This window comes from Grampus griseus (genome assembly GCF_964374135.1).
Source record: "Grampus griseus genome assembly, chromosome: 4".
Taxonomy (NCBI): domain Eukaryota; kingdom Metazoa; phylum Chordata; class Mammalia; order Artiodactyla; family Delphinidae; genus Grampus; species Grampus griseus.
The window spans coordinates 130,401,161-130,418,542 of NC_138997.1; the positions used below are offsets into that span (position 1 = coordinate 130,401,161).

Here is a 17,382-nt window from a genome sequence, read left to right on the forward strand (position 1 = left end):
TTATAATCATAGTGGAAGATTTTAATACACCTTATCAAGAAAGATGCAAGGTATAGCAAGCAGATGAAAAAATCAGTAAGCATGTGGGAAATGTGAACAACACAGTTAAGAAACTTAGCTTAATTGACAGAAGTGAAATACTGCACCTGACATCTGCAGAATTCACATTCTTTTCAAGTGCACATTAACCCTTATACCATACACAGAAAAATCAATTCTAGATATATTGTAGTTTTAAATGTGAAAGTCAAAATAATAAAACTCATAAAAGATTAATATACTATTTCCATGATCTTTTAGTACAGAAAGATTTACTAAACAGGAAATAACACAATGAAGCAAATGATTGATAAAATGTACTACATTAAAAAGAACTTTTCAACAGAAGATACCATAAAAGAGTGAAAAGGTAAGGTACAGAGTAGAAAAAAGACATTTACAACATTTTGTAAAGAACTCATACACAGATCAATGAGAAAGACAACTGTATAGGAAAATGAGCAATAGAATTGGGTAGTCATATCACACAAAAAAATTATCCAAATAAAATATACTAAAGGTTTTCATCATTATTAATAATCAGAGAAATACAAATTAAAACCACAATGAGATAACACATCTACCAGAGTGGCTACATATTTAAATTTTTCAAATTTTTGAGATAATTATAGATTCATAGGAAACTGGAAAAATAGTACAGAGAGGTCCAGTGTATGCTTCACCCAGATAACCTTGAAAGGTTATCTTAGATAATTAAATCTAATTAAATCTGATAGCTTAGATAATTAAACCACAATATTAAAACCAGGAAATTGATGTTTATTATCACAAATGTGTGTGTATACTTCTCTATCATTTTATCACATGTAGATTCACATAACTACCATAAAAGTCAAGGCACTGAATTATTTTATCACCACAAAGATCTCCCTTGTGCTATTAAACTTACACCCATCTCCCTCCCCTCTGCTATTCCTAATCCCTGGTAGCCATTAATCTGTTCTCCATCTCTATAATGTTGTCATTTTGAGAATATTATATAAATGGAATCATACAGCGTGTTACCGTTTGAGATTAATATTTTTTTAAAATCATAATGCCCTTGAGGTCCATCCAAAATGTAGTTTATATGCATAGTTTGGTCCTTTTCAGAAAGACTAAATTTTTAAAAACTGACAATACCAAGTGTTGATGAGGATGTAGAGCAATAGGAACTTTGATATACTGCTAATGGGAATGTAAATAGGTACAACTACTATGAAAACATATTTGCATTTTCTACTAAAGTTGAAGTGCACCACCTGATTCAGCAATTCCACTCCTAGTAAATACTCAATAAAAATATATGTTGTCATAAATCACAGGAATATTTTTGGGATTCATCTCCTAAAGTAAGGGAAATAAAAACAAGAATAAATAAGTGGGACCTAATTAAACTTAAAAGATTTTGCATGGCAAAGGAAACCATCGACAAAAGGAGATGACAACCTACTGAATGGGAGAAATTATTTGCAAATGGTATGACCAATAAGGGGTTAATATCCAACATATATAAGCAACTCATACAACTTAACATCAAAAAAAAAAAAAAAAGAAAGAAACCCGATTAAAAAATGGGCCAAAGAACTGAATAAGCATTTTTCCTAAGAGGATATGCAGGTGGTTAACAGGCACATGAAAAGATGCTCAGCATCACTAATCATCAGGGAAATGTAAATGAAAACCACAATGAAATATCACCTCACACCTGTCAGGATGGCTCTCATCTAAAAGAACACAATAACAAATGTTGGCAAGGGTTTGGAGAAAAGGGAACCCTCCTACACTGTTGGTGGGAATGTAAATTGGTGGAGCCACTGTGGTAAATAGTATGGAGGTTTCTCAAAAAACTAAAAGTAGAGCTACCATGTGACCTGGTATTTCCAGTCCTGGATATATACCTGAAAAAAACAAAAAACACTAATTTAAAAAGACACTTGCACCCAATGTTCATAGCAGCATTATGTACAATTGCCAAAATATGGAAGCAACCTAAGTGTGCATCAAAAGATGAATGGATAAAGAAGATGTGGTATACACACACACACACACACACACACACACACACACACACAAAATGGAACACTACTCAGCCATAAAAAAAGAACAAAATTTTGCCGTTTGCAGTAAAGTGGATGGACTTGGAGGGCATTATGCTAAGTGAGTAAGTCAGAGAAAGACAAAATACTGTATGATCTCATTTATATGTGGAATCTAAAAAATACAACAAAGTAGTGAATATAACAAAAAAGAAACAGACTCACAGATATAGAGAACAAACTAGTGGTTACCAGTAGGGAGAGGGAAGTGGGGACGGGCAATATAGGGGTGGGGTAGTAAGAAGTACAAACTATTAGGTATAAGATAAGCTACAAGGATATGTTGTACATATCCAGGGAATATAGCCAATATTTTATAGTAACTATAAATGGAGTATAAACTTTAAAAATTGTGCATTACTGTATTGTATACCTGTGACATATAATATTGTATATCAACTACAGTTTACAAAAAGGTAAAAAAACATATGTTCACCAAATGTTCTGTAAAAACATATTTATAGCAACATTATTGATAGCAGCTATAGTCTGGAAAGGACCTGATGCTCATCAACAGTAGAATGGATTTTTGTATTTATCTTTTTTTAAAAAAATTAATTAATATTTTTGACTGCGTTGGGTCTTCGTTGCTGCACGTGTGCTTTCTCTAGTTGCGGTGAGCGGGGGCTGTCTTCATTGTGGTGTGCAGGCTTCTCATTGCGGTGGCTTCTCTTGTTGCGGAACACGGGCTCTAGGCATGCAGGCTTCAGTAGCTGTGGCACGTGGGCTCAGTAGTTGTGGTTCGTGGGCTCTAGAGCGCAGGCTCAGTAGTTGTGGTGCACGGGCTTAGTTGCTCCGTGGCATGTGGGATCTTCCCGGACCAGGGCTCAAACCTGTGTCCCCTGCATTGGCAGGCAGATTCTTAACCACTGTGCCACCAGGGAAGTCCCTAGAATGGATTTTTTAAAATTGTGGTTTGATCATACAATAGAGTACTGTAGAGCAGGGATGGACAAACTTTTTCTGTAAAGAGCTATGTAGTAAATATTTTAGGCTTTGTATGTCATACGTTGACTATGGCAACTACTCAACCCTGCAGTTGTAGCATTGGAGCAGCCGTGTGCAATATGTAAACAAATGGATGCGGTTGTGTTCCAATGAAACTATTTACAAAGACAAACTTTGGCCTTTAGGTGCTGTAGTTTGTTGACCTCTGCTGTAGAGCCACAAACTATAGATGAATCTCATAAAGATAATTTTGTGTTAAGGAAACCATACATTATGATTACTTTTTTATAAAATTCAAAAACATGAAAAATGAATCTAAAGAATTAAAGTCTGAGTATTGGCTGTCTTTAGGAAGAAAGACAGGGCAGTGATAGGAAGGAGCATGAAGGGTACTTCTAGTGTGCTAGTTATATCATCTTTACTCGAATGGTGGTTCCACAGGTCTGTTCACTTTGGACTTATTGAGATATATACCTATGATTTATGCCGTTCTCTAGTGTGTGTGTATACATATATATGTAAGCGGCAGTGTGTTATACCATACTTAGTTTTAAAAGTTAAAAACAAAACAGAAACGTATTTGTGTTCCCATCAGAATAGAACTGTGTTTATTCATTTTTGGTATATGATAAACATACAATAAATGTTCATTGAAGTGGGAGTTGCTAATAGCAAGCTCTGTAGCAAGATAAGGGACAGTGAAGAGTAATGACTCAATTAGCTTGAAGAGCTTATTGAAGACTTTTGGGAAAGCAATTTTGGTATAGGGGAAGTAATCATTTAAGGCATTTTCATGAAAAGAAGATAGATCCTAGTTTAAAAGGCTAACTGGATCTAATAAATGGTGTGAGCTGTCAAGTAACATTCATGTTTGAAGACAGAAGGAAAAGATTGTTTGGATAGCTGTTAAGAGCAAGATGCCACAACTATTTTGTAATGATGATGTTTAATTTGGCTCATCAGACAGATACTTTTGTCATGTCTTTTACCTCCTTACACTCTTTTTAGATGTTAACTCTGTAAAGGGTCATGGACCAATTAGCACTGAGGAGTAGTGTAGATGTGATACAGAGTTTATTGGGGAAAACTTACCAGAAGTAATAGAATGCAAGTAGTCCCTCAAACTTTTTTTTTTTCCCACAGCTTCAGCCAGGCTTCGATAGTCTTCATGCATTATGGCCCGATGACCTTCCAGTAGAGAATGGCCTCCACCTCTGTAATGTTTTACATATATGTAGGTCAGGGCAGGGAACATCTATGTGATTATGTAACAAAAATTAGAAAGGGGCCCTAGGGGCAGGGATGGGCCCATTTTTCCTTTGAGCCAACAGCTTAGACCTACGCAGTATCCTTGCTACTAAGCTTATAAAAGGGGTTTGGAAATGAACCTTCAGAGCCATCTAGGTTTATGTTTCATCACATGTTTCCCACTATTAGAAAAAGAGGCAGAAACTTCTTGGACTAGTGCTAAAGATCTATTAGCTTTCTCCAGCTTCCTTACCAGACCACTGGTTCTAAACAAATTTTGTCATTTACTGAATTATCTTCTAATAAATGATTGCTTATTCCAAGCTTCTCATCTTTGCTCATAGTACCTAATTTAGGATGCTTTTCCCTTTCTCTAAATTCTCATTCTAAGGAGCTGCTTTGTCCCATCTCTTCTGTGATGCCTCCCTTATGATCTCAATTCTTATACCAAATACTATCCACTTTTCATACACTGTCTAATATTATTTTTATGTGTGCATTTCTTTCTTTCCATCTAACTTGTAAATTCCTTAAGCATAGGGAACATGAATTTGGATTACTTTGTAACCTCTATAATACTCTACTGGTCTTGTGTGTAAATGCTCAACACATAGTTAATGATAAGAATGTATGTTCTTATAATGTATTTTAATTATAAAATAGTCATAATATTTTAGGGTTCTTGATGCCTCTTTTAAACTCTGAATATTAATTATTAAGTATAATGCTAGATTCTTTATTAGAACATCTTTTCTATTCGGTTGCAATCAATTCCTGTTTTTAAAACTCATTTTTTGAGATTAGTATCAATTATTGTCTGTTGGTTACTCTATTAGCCAGTTTAGTAATTAGATTCCTCCATTCTACTTCAGCGAGAAGTTGAGAACTTTAAGAAGCTAAATCTCATTAGTAAAGAGCAGTTTGAAAACCTAACACCTGAACTTCCTTTTGAGCCAAACCAAGAAGTTCCTGTAGCACCTTCACAGTCCAGGCAAGGTATGTAAATCTGCTTTTGTGTAAGTGTCTGAATAATATTCAAACAGTTCTAAATTGTTTTTAAAGTTTGCTTTTTTATTTGTGGAAAACATTTAGATATCTGGTAAAAGACTAGAATTTTAAAACTCAACTTTTATTTATTCTTTGGTGAACTTCAAAACATTTTAGAGACTTAAAAATACAGATTGTAAATTTGGTAAGACAGCCATGTAGTAAATGATCATAGTTGGAAGTCCACCTTACTCTTGGTGGATAGGCAGGTAATCACAAAGGTGATCCAGGAGTTGTCTATTATAACACCACCTCATGCTCAAACCCAAACGCTTACTTAAAAGTAGGGTGAATTGGTTGGTTTCTTTATGTGTCTCTTTTGACTTTGAGATTGCTGGGAATGCTTCTCTTTGCAAAATAAGGAAAAATTTTCACTCACTTGCTGATTCCTTAAAATATACCACTAGCATCATTCTTTTGCTTTAAGGCCTTATCTTTGTGTGAAAGTGTAAGTACATTTGGGAGATTTGTAAAATTGAATCTGACATTTTCAGGCAAGTGTAACTGATTTGATTATAGTTTTTCCTGAAGGCAGGTTAAAGAAAAACTTTTAATTTGGAAAACTTCAGACATATGCAAAAATAAAGCAAATTGTATAATAAAACCCCATGTACCCACTACCTACCCATTAGCTGCTTTATCATCTCATAGCCAATTTTATTTCACCTTGACTCCACTCATTCTCTTTACCTTCCACTTGGATTATTTTGAAACAAACTCCCAATCATATTATTCATATTTTTTCATTCCTAAATATTTCTGTACGTATCTTTGATAAGATAAGGACTACTTGTTTTACACATAAATAAGCCAGTACCATTATCACATCTAAAATTAACAGTAATTCCTTAATATAAAATATTTAATTGGTGTTCCAATTTTCTCATTCATCACTTAAAAAAAAAATCAGAATCCATATAAACTCCAAACGTTGCAGTAGGTTGATATGTCTCTTTTAGTGTATAGGTTCATACTGTTGTGTTTTTTTTTCCCTTGAACTTTATTGTTGTAGAAACTAGATTGTTTGTCCTGTAGAATTTCTTACATTCTGGACTTTGCTGATTGCATCCCATGGTTTCATCCAACCATTTTCTGGTCCTGAATTTTCTTTAACTGTGATTTTGATACAGAGGCTTGATCAGATTGAGGCTCATATTTGTGCAAGAATATGTCATATGTTGTGTTGAATACTTATACCAGGAGGCACATAATGCTCGATTGTCTCTCTTTGGTGTCTCTCTGTGATAATCATCGCTTGAAGGTTTATTTCACAAGGGGCTTCAAAATAGTGATAATTCTATTTTCATAATTCCTTCTTAATTTAGTAGATTACTTCCATAAGGAGGATTTCCCTTAATTGACTATTTGTTTTTCCTGAGATAGAGTTCTTATAGGAAAGGGAATAAATGCTTTATTCTTTCACTTTGTTTACTAGTTTTCAAAGTAATGAGCTGGTTCTCTACATCTTTCTTTGCTGACCAATGAGGAGGTTTTTTGGGGTTTTTTGTTTTATTTTAAAATTATCACTATGATCAAAACTATTAGAGCTCATCAAAAAATTTGGTAAAGTTGCAGGATATGAAATTAATATACAGAAATCGGTTGCATTTCCATACAGTAGCAATGAACTATCAGAAAGAGAAATTAAGGAAACAATCCCAATTACAACCCCATCAAAAAGAATAAAATACCTAGGAATAAACCTACCTAAGGAGGTGAAAGACCTGTACTTGGAAAACTATAAGTCACTGATGAAAGAAATTGAAGACAACACAAACAGATGGAGATATATACCATTTTCTTGGATTGGAAGAATTAATATTGTTAAAATGACCATACTACCCAAGGCAATCAACAGATTCAATGCAATATCTATCAGAATATCAATGGCATTTGTCACAGAACTAGAACAAATAATTTTAAAATTTGCATGGAAACACAAAAGACCTGGAATAGCCAAAGCAATCTTGAGAAAGAAAAACAGAGCTGGAGGAGTCAGGATCCCAGACTTAAGACGATACTACAAAGCTACAGTAATCAAAGCAGTATGGTAATGGCACAAAAGCATACATACAGATCAATAGAACAGGATAGAAAGCCCAGAAATAAACCCACGCACATCTGGTCAATTAGTCTACAACAAAGGAGGCAATAATGTACAGTGGAGAAAAGACAGTCTCTTCAATAAATGGTGCTTGGAAAGCTGGACAGCTACATGTGCAATAATGAAATTAGAACATTCTCTACATCATATACAAAATAAACTCAAAATGGATTAAAGACCTAAATGGAAGACCAGAAGCCATAAAACTCCTAGAGGAAGACTTGGGCATAACACTCTGTGACATAAATCACAGGAATTTTTTTTGCATCTTTCTCCTAAAGCAAAGGAAATAAAAGCAAAAATAAACAAACGGGACCTAATTAAACATAAAAGATTTTGCATGGCAAAGGAAACCATCAACGAAAGGAAATGACAACCTACTGAATGGGAGAAATTGTTTGCAAATGATATGACCAATAAAGGGTTAATATCCAACATATATAAGCAGCTCATACAATGGACCATCAAAAAAGCAAACAACCTGATTTATAAAAGGGCTGAAAAACTGAATAGACATTTTTCCTAAGAGGACATGCAGGTGGCCAACAGGCACATGAAAAGATGCTCAGCATTGCTAATCAAGGAAATGTAAATCAAAACCACAATGAGGGCTTCCCTGGTGGCTCAGTGGTAGAGAGTCCACCTGCCGATGCAGGGGACACGGGTTCGTGCCCTGGTCCAGGAAGATCCCACATGCTGCAGAGCGGCTGGGCCCATGAGCCATGGCTGCTGAGCCTGCACGTCTGGAGTCTGTGCTCCGCTATGGAAGAGGCCACAGCAGTGAGAGGCCCGTGTACCGCCAAAAAAAAAAAAACAAACCACAATGAAATACCACCTCACACCTGTCAGGATGGCTGTCATCCAAAAGAACACAAATAACAGATGTTGGCAAGGGTGTGGAGAAAGGGAACCCTCCTACATTGTCCGTGGGAATGTAAATTGGTGGAGCCACTGTGGAAAGCAGTATGGAGGTTTCTCAAAAAACTAAAAGTAGAACCACCATATGACCTGGCAATTCCAGTCCTGGGTATATATCTAAAAAGACAAAACACTAATTTAAAATAAAGACACATGTACCCCAATGTTCATAGCAGCATTATTTACAATTGCCAAAGTATGGAAACAACCTAAGTGTGTATCAACAGATGAATGGATAAAGAAGATGTGGTATATAGAGATATACAATGGAATACTACTCAGCCATAAAAAAGGAACAAAATTTTGCCATTTTCAGCAACATGGATGGACTTGAAGGACATTATACTAAGTGAAATAAATCAGAGAAAGACAGATACCCTATGATCTCACTTATATGCGGAATCTAAAAAATACAAACTAGTGAATATAGCAGGAAAGAAACAGACTCACAGATATAACGAACAAACTAGTGGTTACCAGTGGGGAGAGGGAAGGTGGGAGAGGGATTATGAGGTTAGGGGATTAAGAGGTACAAACTATTATGTGTAAAATAAGCTACAAGGGTATATTGTACAACATGGGGAATATAGCCAATATTTTACAATAACTATAAATGGGGTATAACATTTAAAAATTGTGAATCACTATATTGTACACCTACAACTTATATACTATTGTACATCAACTATACTTCAATTGAAAAAAGAGAAAATTATCACTCTGATCTCATAAATACATTAGATGGGTTTTACTCTACTGTCTTATTGATACTTGGGCCAATTATCAGTTTATTGACTTTTAGCTCCAAATCCACCTTTCATTGCTTTGTTCTGTGATAATAGAGTTGGACTCTTTTTTTAAAATACTATTTTTTCATTTGTTTATTATTTTTGGCTGCATCAGGTCTTAGTTGCGGCACACGGGATCTTTCGTTGCGGCGCATGGGCTCTTCATTGAGGTGTGCGGGCTTCTCTCTAGTTGTGCCATGTGGGTTTTCTCTCTCTAGTTGTGGCGCACAGGCTCCAGAGTGCATGGGCTCTGTAGTTGTGGTGCGCAGGCTCCAGAGCTCATGGGCTCTGTAGTTTGCGGCACATGGGCTCTCTAGTCGAGGTGAGCAGGCTCAGTGGTTGTGGCGTGTGGGCTTAGTTGCTCCGTGGCATGTGGAATCTTCCCAGACCAGGAATTGAAGCTGCAGTTCCAGTCCCCTGCATTGGAAAGCAGATCCTTTACCACTGGACCACCAGGGAAGTCCCTGGAGTTGGACTCTTAACTGTCTTGTTTGCCAGGTGGTTGAGCTTTGTCAGTACTCTAGTTGCTACTGAGTTGGTCATTGTTTCTAGGCCTTTTCTATTGAAAGAGCTTGGAAATTTTTTAAGGAAAATTATGTTACAAATTTGTATTGATAGTTTTTGTTCAAATTTAGGATTACAGATTTCAATTTTAATTTGTTAGATTTTATATTTGTACGACGTTTTACTTATGTGAAAAAAATATCATTCCTAAGCACAGTAACAGAATTGTTTATCCTATGATATAGTAGCTTCAGAATAACAATAATATTAAATAATATTACTATAAATACTAAAGGAAGCTTACTTTTAAAAAAATTCTTCAAATTTTTAAGCTTTGAAATTTTAAAAACTTTTAAACTTTTTTTTTTTTTTTAACATTCTTAGGGTATTCCACTAAGGATGTTTAGTCTAATTACAAGATTTTTTGTGTTGTTTAATTTGAGTAAATTAAAATTGATAATTTATGCTCCTCACCACATCATAGAATTAAAGTCCCAAGAGATGTATTTTATTTAATTAATTAATTTACTTAAATTCCCGGGATCTACTTTTAACTTTCTTTTTTTTTTGCGGTATGTGGGCCTCTCACTGTTGTGGCCTCTCCCGTTGCGGAACGCAGGCTCCGGACGCGCAGGCTCAGCAGCCATGGCTCATGAGTCTAGCCACTCCGCGGCATGTGGGATCCTCCCGGACCGGGGCACGAACCCGTGTTCCCTGCATCGGCAGGCGGACTCTCAACCACTGCGCCACCAGGGAAGCCCTACTTTTAACTTTTTAATAAATTCTGCCATACAATACAGTTTTAAAATTCAGTGACTCAAAGTGATTTAAAGTTATTATTGAAGTCAGAGTTAGTGTGTGTAGTTTTTTCATGATAAAAGAAGTGACCACATTTTAAATAAACGAAGATTTCATGTTAGTATCTTTGTTCAGTTTGGCACCTTGGACTATACCCTATGAGAACTATTAAAGAGATATGCAGGGCTTCCCTGGTGGCGCAGTGGTTGAGAGTCGGCCTGCCGATGCAGGGGACGCGGGTTCGTGCCCCGGTCCAGGAAGATCCCACATGCCGTGGAGCGGCTGGACCCGTGAGCCATGGCCGCTGAGCCTGCGCGTCCGGAGCCTGTGCTCTGCAACGGGAGAGGCCACAACAGTGAGACGCCCGCGTACCAAAAAAAAAAAAAGAGAGATATGCAAAGTCTTGGAATAAAGTACAGATTACACTCTCGTCCCCTGATAATCTCAATAATTTTTATTGTTAACTGGGCAGATATACTGCTCTGTGCAAAGGGAAAAAAGATAGTATCCCATTTTCAAAAGGAAAGAAGCATGGAGGATATGGTTCACAGCTACAAAAATACATATGATTCATTTGAAAATGGAGCCGTCTTAAAGACAGTGATCTGGTCAACCATCAGCACCTTCCATTGCCAATAAGTAAATATTCTCCCGTATGCACAGTTCAGATTGCATCATATCTACCACTCTTCATTTTACTCATTTTACTTAATATCATCCCATGGGCATCATTCCCAAGTTGTTAAGTCCCAAAGAGATAAATTTAACAATGCATAAAAGTAACAGAGAATTAGAGGGAAGAGGGACTTCCCTGCTGGTGCAGTAGTTAAGAATCTACCTGCCAATGCAGGGGACACGGGTTCGATCCCTGGTCCGGAAAGATCCCACATGCTGCAGAGCAACTAAGCCTGTGCACCACAACTACTGAGCCTGCGCTGTAGAGCCCATGAGCCACAACTACTAAAGCCTGTGCACCTAGAGCCCTTGCTCCTCAAAAAGAGAAGCCACTGCAACGAGAAGCCTGCACACCGCAATGAAGAGTATCCCCCACTCGCCGCAACTAGAGAAAGCCCTCGCGCAACAACGAAGACCCAATGCAGCCAAAAATAAATAAATATTTTAAAAAATTAGAGGGAAGGGGCGTGGGGAGATACAAACTACTATGTATAAAATACATAAGCAACAAGGATATATTGCATAGTACATGGGAATATAGCCATTGTTTTGTAATAACTTTAAATGGAGTATAATCCATAAAAATATTGAATTATGTTGTATGCCTGAAATGAATATAATATTGTAAATCAACTATACTTCTATTTTAAAAAGTCAATATGAAAAAAGATTAACATCAGTAGAAAAAGTAGTTGACAAAACATAAACTGGAGCTTCACATAGACGAAAACTGTATGACTGGTAAATATGAAAAGATATTATACTCTACTTTGCTGCGATTTGCCAGTTAAAACCATGGTGACATATTATAACCCAGCAGTTTCACTTCAAGAGATACTGTTGCAAATGTTTACCAAAAAGAACATTTATAGCAATATTGTTCATAATATTAAAAAAAAGAAAACTAAAAAAATACCCATTTATAGTAGAATATAATATGTGGCATATTCATAGAAAGGAAAAATATGCAGCAGTGGAAAATGAACGAACTAAAGCTACATGTGACAAAATGGGTTAATCATAAAAGTAGAGGATGTATCAATTTAATGCCATCATATAAAATTAATGGATACATGCATAGCCTGTAGAAACCATGAAGAGCAAGGGGAGGTAAAAATAAAAATTAATGTAGTGTTTAATGCCTGAGAAAAGGGAGGAATCCCATTTGGAAAGTCTGCAAATGGGTTTGCCTGAATCTGTAATTTATGTATTAGCATAGTTGGTGGATTTGTGAGTACCAACTCTATGTTTCTTTTAAATATTGTCTTCCTGGGTTATAAGTGATTAAGCTCTTTAAGTAAAGTCTCAGATATTTACCAAAAGATTTTTTTTAATACAGTGTTTTTAGAAAGCTTAATTTTTTTCCATACTTAATTTCTTGTTCTCATTTTCATTTCTAAATCAACTGTATTTTTAAATCTATATATACATTTATTAATCTTCATGTGCTATAATCTCCAATTAAAAAAAGTATGAACAGAAAGAATAAGCAAAAATTAAGAATAGAAATCAGTATATTGCTATGATAAGAAATGTTGAATAGATTAACTTTCAGTTATGAAGACAATTATAGATTAGATTTAAAGAATATTCAGCTCTGTGCTGTTGGTATGTCATAAGTATACAGAAAGATTGAAAGGCAAAAGGATGCAAAGTGCTATAAAACAGCGATGGTAATAAAAAGAACTGCTATTGCTATTACAAAATAGAATTTAAAGCAAAAAAAAAAAGTGTTTGTTTTCACTGTCTTTAATATCTATCTTCCTGTTTATCCCCTATACCCGATTCAAACAGGCTTTTGCCCCTCACACCCCAAATCAGCTTTTGATAGTGCCTCTAGAGATCTCTGTGTTTAAGAGGGGTCATATCAATCATCATCTTCCCCAACAGCATTGGATCAATCATTCTCTGTCTTGAAACACATTCTTCCTATACACTATTTACTTAGTTCTCATTGTACTTCAGGGAGTCTTATTTGCTGGTTCTTCCCCATTTCCCCAAGCTTTGGATGCTTTAGCACCTAGTCTTCAAGTCTCTTCTCTTTCTGATCCTAAATAACTCCTCAGGTAATAGTATTTAGTTTCATGGTTTTAAATAGAATCCTTATACCAATGAGTGTCAAATTTATGTGTACAGACTCCATCCTATATTCCATATAAATAACCAACTGTGTAGTCAACAGTTTCACTTGGATATTTTATAAACATGTCAAACTTTGTATGTTCAAAATCCAAAGTCTGAATTACCACACCTTTCCAAGGACTTCTCCCAGACTTCTACATCTCTATAAATGTTAACTGCATCTTTCTAGTTGTATGGATAAAAAAAAATCTTGATGTTATCTTTGATCCCTTTCTTTTTCAACTTCTATTTCTTATTCCTTCTTATTCCTTTATATCAATTGCCCTTTAAAATATATTCATAACCTAACTACTTCTTACCTTCTCTACTTCTATCACCCTGGCAAAAGCCACCATCATTTTACCACTGGTTAATTATAATAACTCCTAATCTGTCTCTTTCCTTTCATTCCACCTTACAAAGATCCAGAGTTATCTTCTTTCTTTATTTTCTTAAAAAAAAATAAAGTATAATTTATATTCAGTAAATTTCACACTTGTTGGATATACAGTTTTGGGAATTTTGACAGATGCACTCATGTAACTACCACCTACTCAAATTATAGCACAGTTCCATTACTCCCCACAAATTCTCCCATGCTTGTTTGTAGTCAACCTCATGCCTAGCCTTTGGCAGCCTCTTCTATTTTCTACTCCTATAGTTTTGCCTTTACCAGAATATCATATGAATGGGATTGTATAGAGTGTAGCCCTTTGAGTCTGACTTCTTTCACTTAGTCTAATGCATTTGAGATTCATCCATATTTTTGTGTGTTATTTGTTCCTTTTTACTGGTAAATAATATTCTGTTACATGGATGTAAGCATTAGTTGAAGAACGTGTGGGTTGTTTTTAGTTTTGGTGATTATGAATAAAGATGCTATAAATATTTGCTTATAGGTTTAGATGAGACTATAAGTCTTCATTTCACTTGGGTAAATACTTAGTGGGATTGCTGGGTCATGTGGTAAGTGTATGTTTAACTTTATAAGAAACTTTCTAATGGTTTTCCAAAGTGGCTGTGTCATTTTGCATTCCCGTCAGCAATGTATAAGGATTCCAGTAGCTCCACGTCCTCACGAGCACTTAGTATCGTTAAGTTTTTAAAAAATTTGCCATTCTAATAGGTATGTATTAGTATCTCATTGTGACTAAACATGCTGAGCATCTTTTCATGTGGTTATTTGCCATCAGTATATCTTTGGTGAAGTGACTGCTCAAATATTTTGACTTTTTTTGAGTTTTCTTACTGACCTTTGAGAGCTGTTTATTCTGGTTCAAGTCTTTATTACATACGTAATTTGCACATATCTTCTCCCAATCTAGAGATTATCTTTTCATTTTCTTAAGAGGACCTTTTGGGAGTTCCCTGGTGGTCTAGTAGTTAGGATACCGTGCTTTCACTGCCATTGCCTGAGTTCAGTCCCTGGTTGGGAAACTGAGATCCTGCAAGCCACGTGGCGTGGCCAAAAATAAAAAAAAGAGTGCCTTTTGAAGAGTAGAACTTTTTTTTTTCCCATGCTGCACGGCTTGCGGGATACTGATGTGAACTTCTTATTTTTAATGATGTGCAATTTAAAATTTTTTTTGTGGATTATGCTTTTGGTGTCTAGTGTCTAGGTAAGAAATCTCTGCTTAATCCAAAATCCAAAGATTTTCTTTTTCTTTTTTTTTTTTGAGCAGAGAAAGGTTTATTGCAGGGCCATGCAAGGAGAACAATGGCTTGTGCTCAAAAGCCCAAACTTCCTTATGGTTTTCAGGGAAAAGTTTTTATAGGCAGAATTTGGGGTGAGGGCTGCTGGGTTTGGGACTTTCTTCTGACTGGTTGGTGGTGAGGTAACAGGGCAGTGTTCTAGGACTCTTGTGCTGAGCCTGAAGTTACCGTCTTCCACCTGGGTGGGACCTTAGTTCCTGTAGAAGTACTCAACAATATATTGTTTTGTTTTGTTTTTTAAAGTGTGCTTACACTGAAATACACACTTTATTTATTTATTTAGTTTTTATTTTTGGCTGTGCTGGGTCTTCGTTGCTGCATGTGGGCTTTCTCTAGTTGTGGCGAGCGGGGACTACTCTTCTTTGCGGTGCTCAGGCTTCTCATTGTGGTGGCGTCTCCTGTTGTGGAGCACGGGCTCTAGGCACGTGGGCTCAGTAGTTGTGGCTCAGGGGCTTAGTTGCTCCGCGGCACACGGGATCTTCCCAGACCAGGGCTTGGACCCGTGTCCCCTGCATTTGCAGGCGGATTCTTAACCACTGCACCACCAGGAAAGTCCTGATATATTGTTATGTATATTCTTTAAGGAGAAACCAGGACCTTGCCCCATTCTGCGCTATTGTTTCTTGATGCTCCTCCTTTGTTTCTGCATTCCCTCACTTCCTTGATTAGCAGCTGCTTGAATCTGCCCTTTGGAACTCTGGGAGGGTCTAGGAGGCTGAATGAAGCCGATTTCCTATATAGAAGAAATGGGGGACACAAAGAATTTGTACCTGGGAGGGCCCCATAGTGTTCTGCCCAATTTCAGTCCCCCCTTTTGTTTGCTACTCTTCAATCTTGAGAAAGCGTGTTGGACAAGAAAGGGAATAACATTTTGGACAGAGAGCTGAATCATAAACTTGGCAGAGGAACTTGGTTTTAGGGGACTCGATTTCAATCACCACTCCTGTTTCAACCTTCCTCAAATCTTTCAGGGAATGAGGTGACAACCACTCTAGCTACTTCCTCCTGAAATGGGGTGTAGTCCTGCCTTGATTTGGGGAATGGACACCGAGTTGGAAATATTCCGCTGTTCCAAGTCCTGGATCTGAATCTTGTCTGATTAAGATATCAATCCTTTGGTCTTCCATTTTCATGCAACAGACCCAATTAGAAGTAGGATGAGTGACAGCCGAAACTTTAATAGATAAAATAGATCTCATTCCCTGAGGAATTCAGGAGAATAAGCCTGAAAACCAGTCTGGACCTGACATTTAGAGGGAGACTTGTAGCCAGGTAGCCAGTTGTCTAATTTTATTTATTTGTTTGCTTGTTTGTTTATTTATTTATTTATTTATCAGCTGTGTTGGGTCTTAGTTGCAGCACATGGGATCTTTCATTGCAGTGTGCGGGCTTCTTGTTGCGATGTGCCAGCTTTCTCTCTTGTTATGGCGCGTGGGCTACAGAGTGCACACGCTCATTAGTTCCAGTGCTCTGGCTCTCTAGTTGTGGTGCGCAGGATCCAGAGCACATGGGCTCTGTAATTGTAGCACGTGGGCTCCCTAGTTGTGGTATGTGGGCTCAGTAGTTGCGGCACATAGGTTTAGTTGTCCCGCAGCATGTGGGATCTTAGCTGCCCAACCAGGGATCAAACCTGGGTCCCCTGCATTGCAAAATGGATTCTTAACCACTGGATCACCAGGGAAGTCCCCTGGTTGTCTAATTTTATACAAGTAGGTTTTAACTTCTTATGTGGCATTTACGTATATGTAACAGGAGCTATTGGCCACAAAGATTTTCTGTTAGAGGCTTTATAGTTTTAGCTTTTACATAATTCAGGTTTCTATTCAATTTTGAGTTAATTGTTTTTTTTTTTCTTTTTTTTCTTTTTGGTATATGATATAAGTATGGATGTGGATATCCAGTGATTTCAGCACCATTTGTTGGAAAGTTTATTCTTTCTCCATTGAACGGCCTTTTGATCTTTGACAAAAACCAATTAACTATATGTGTATAGATTTTGGACTCTATATTCTGTTCATCTTGTCTCTATGTTTATCCCTTTGCCACTAGCGCAACTTGATAACTATAATCTTAAAATCAGTATATGTCCTCCACCTTTTTTCTTTTTTTAAAAAAATGTCTATTCTAGTTTACTTGCCTTTTTTTTTTGCCTTATTATGTCCATGTTTTTTTGTTTTGTTTTTTTCTAATATCTTTATTGGAGTATAATTGCTTTACAATGGTGTGTTAGTTTCTGCTTTATAACAAAGTGAATCAGTTATACATATACATATGTTCCCATATCTCTTCCCTCTTCTGTCTCCCTCCCTCCTACCCTCCCTATCCCACCCCTCTAGGTGGTCACAAAGCACCGAGCTGATCTCCCTGTGCTATGTGGCTG

The 17,382-nt window shown here is 36.6% G+C and overlaps 1 protein-coding gene across 3 annotated transcripts in view; it reads left to right on the plus strand.

Moving 5' to 3' along the window:
* Positions 1-17,382, plus strand: part of LARP1B (La ribonucleoprotein 1B) — a 130,567-nt gene that overhangs the window by 68,747 nt on the left and 44,438 nt on the right. For all 3 annotated transcript variants that reach the window (XM_082653433.1, XM_082653434.1, XM_082653435.1), the window contains one exon: positions 5,207-5,330. In XM_082653433.1, coding sequence (XP_082509559.1) covers positions 5,207-5,330 — 124 coding nt within the window. The remainder of the gene's footprint in view (positions 1-5,206; positions 5,331-17,382) is intronic.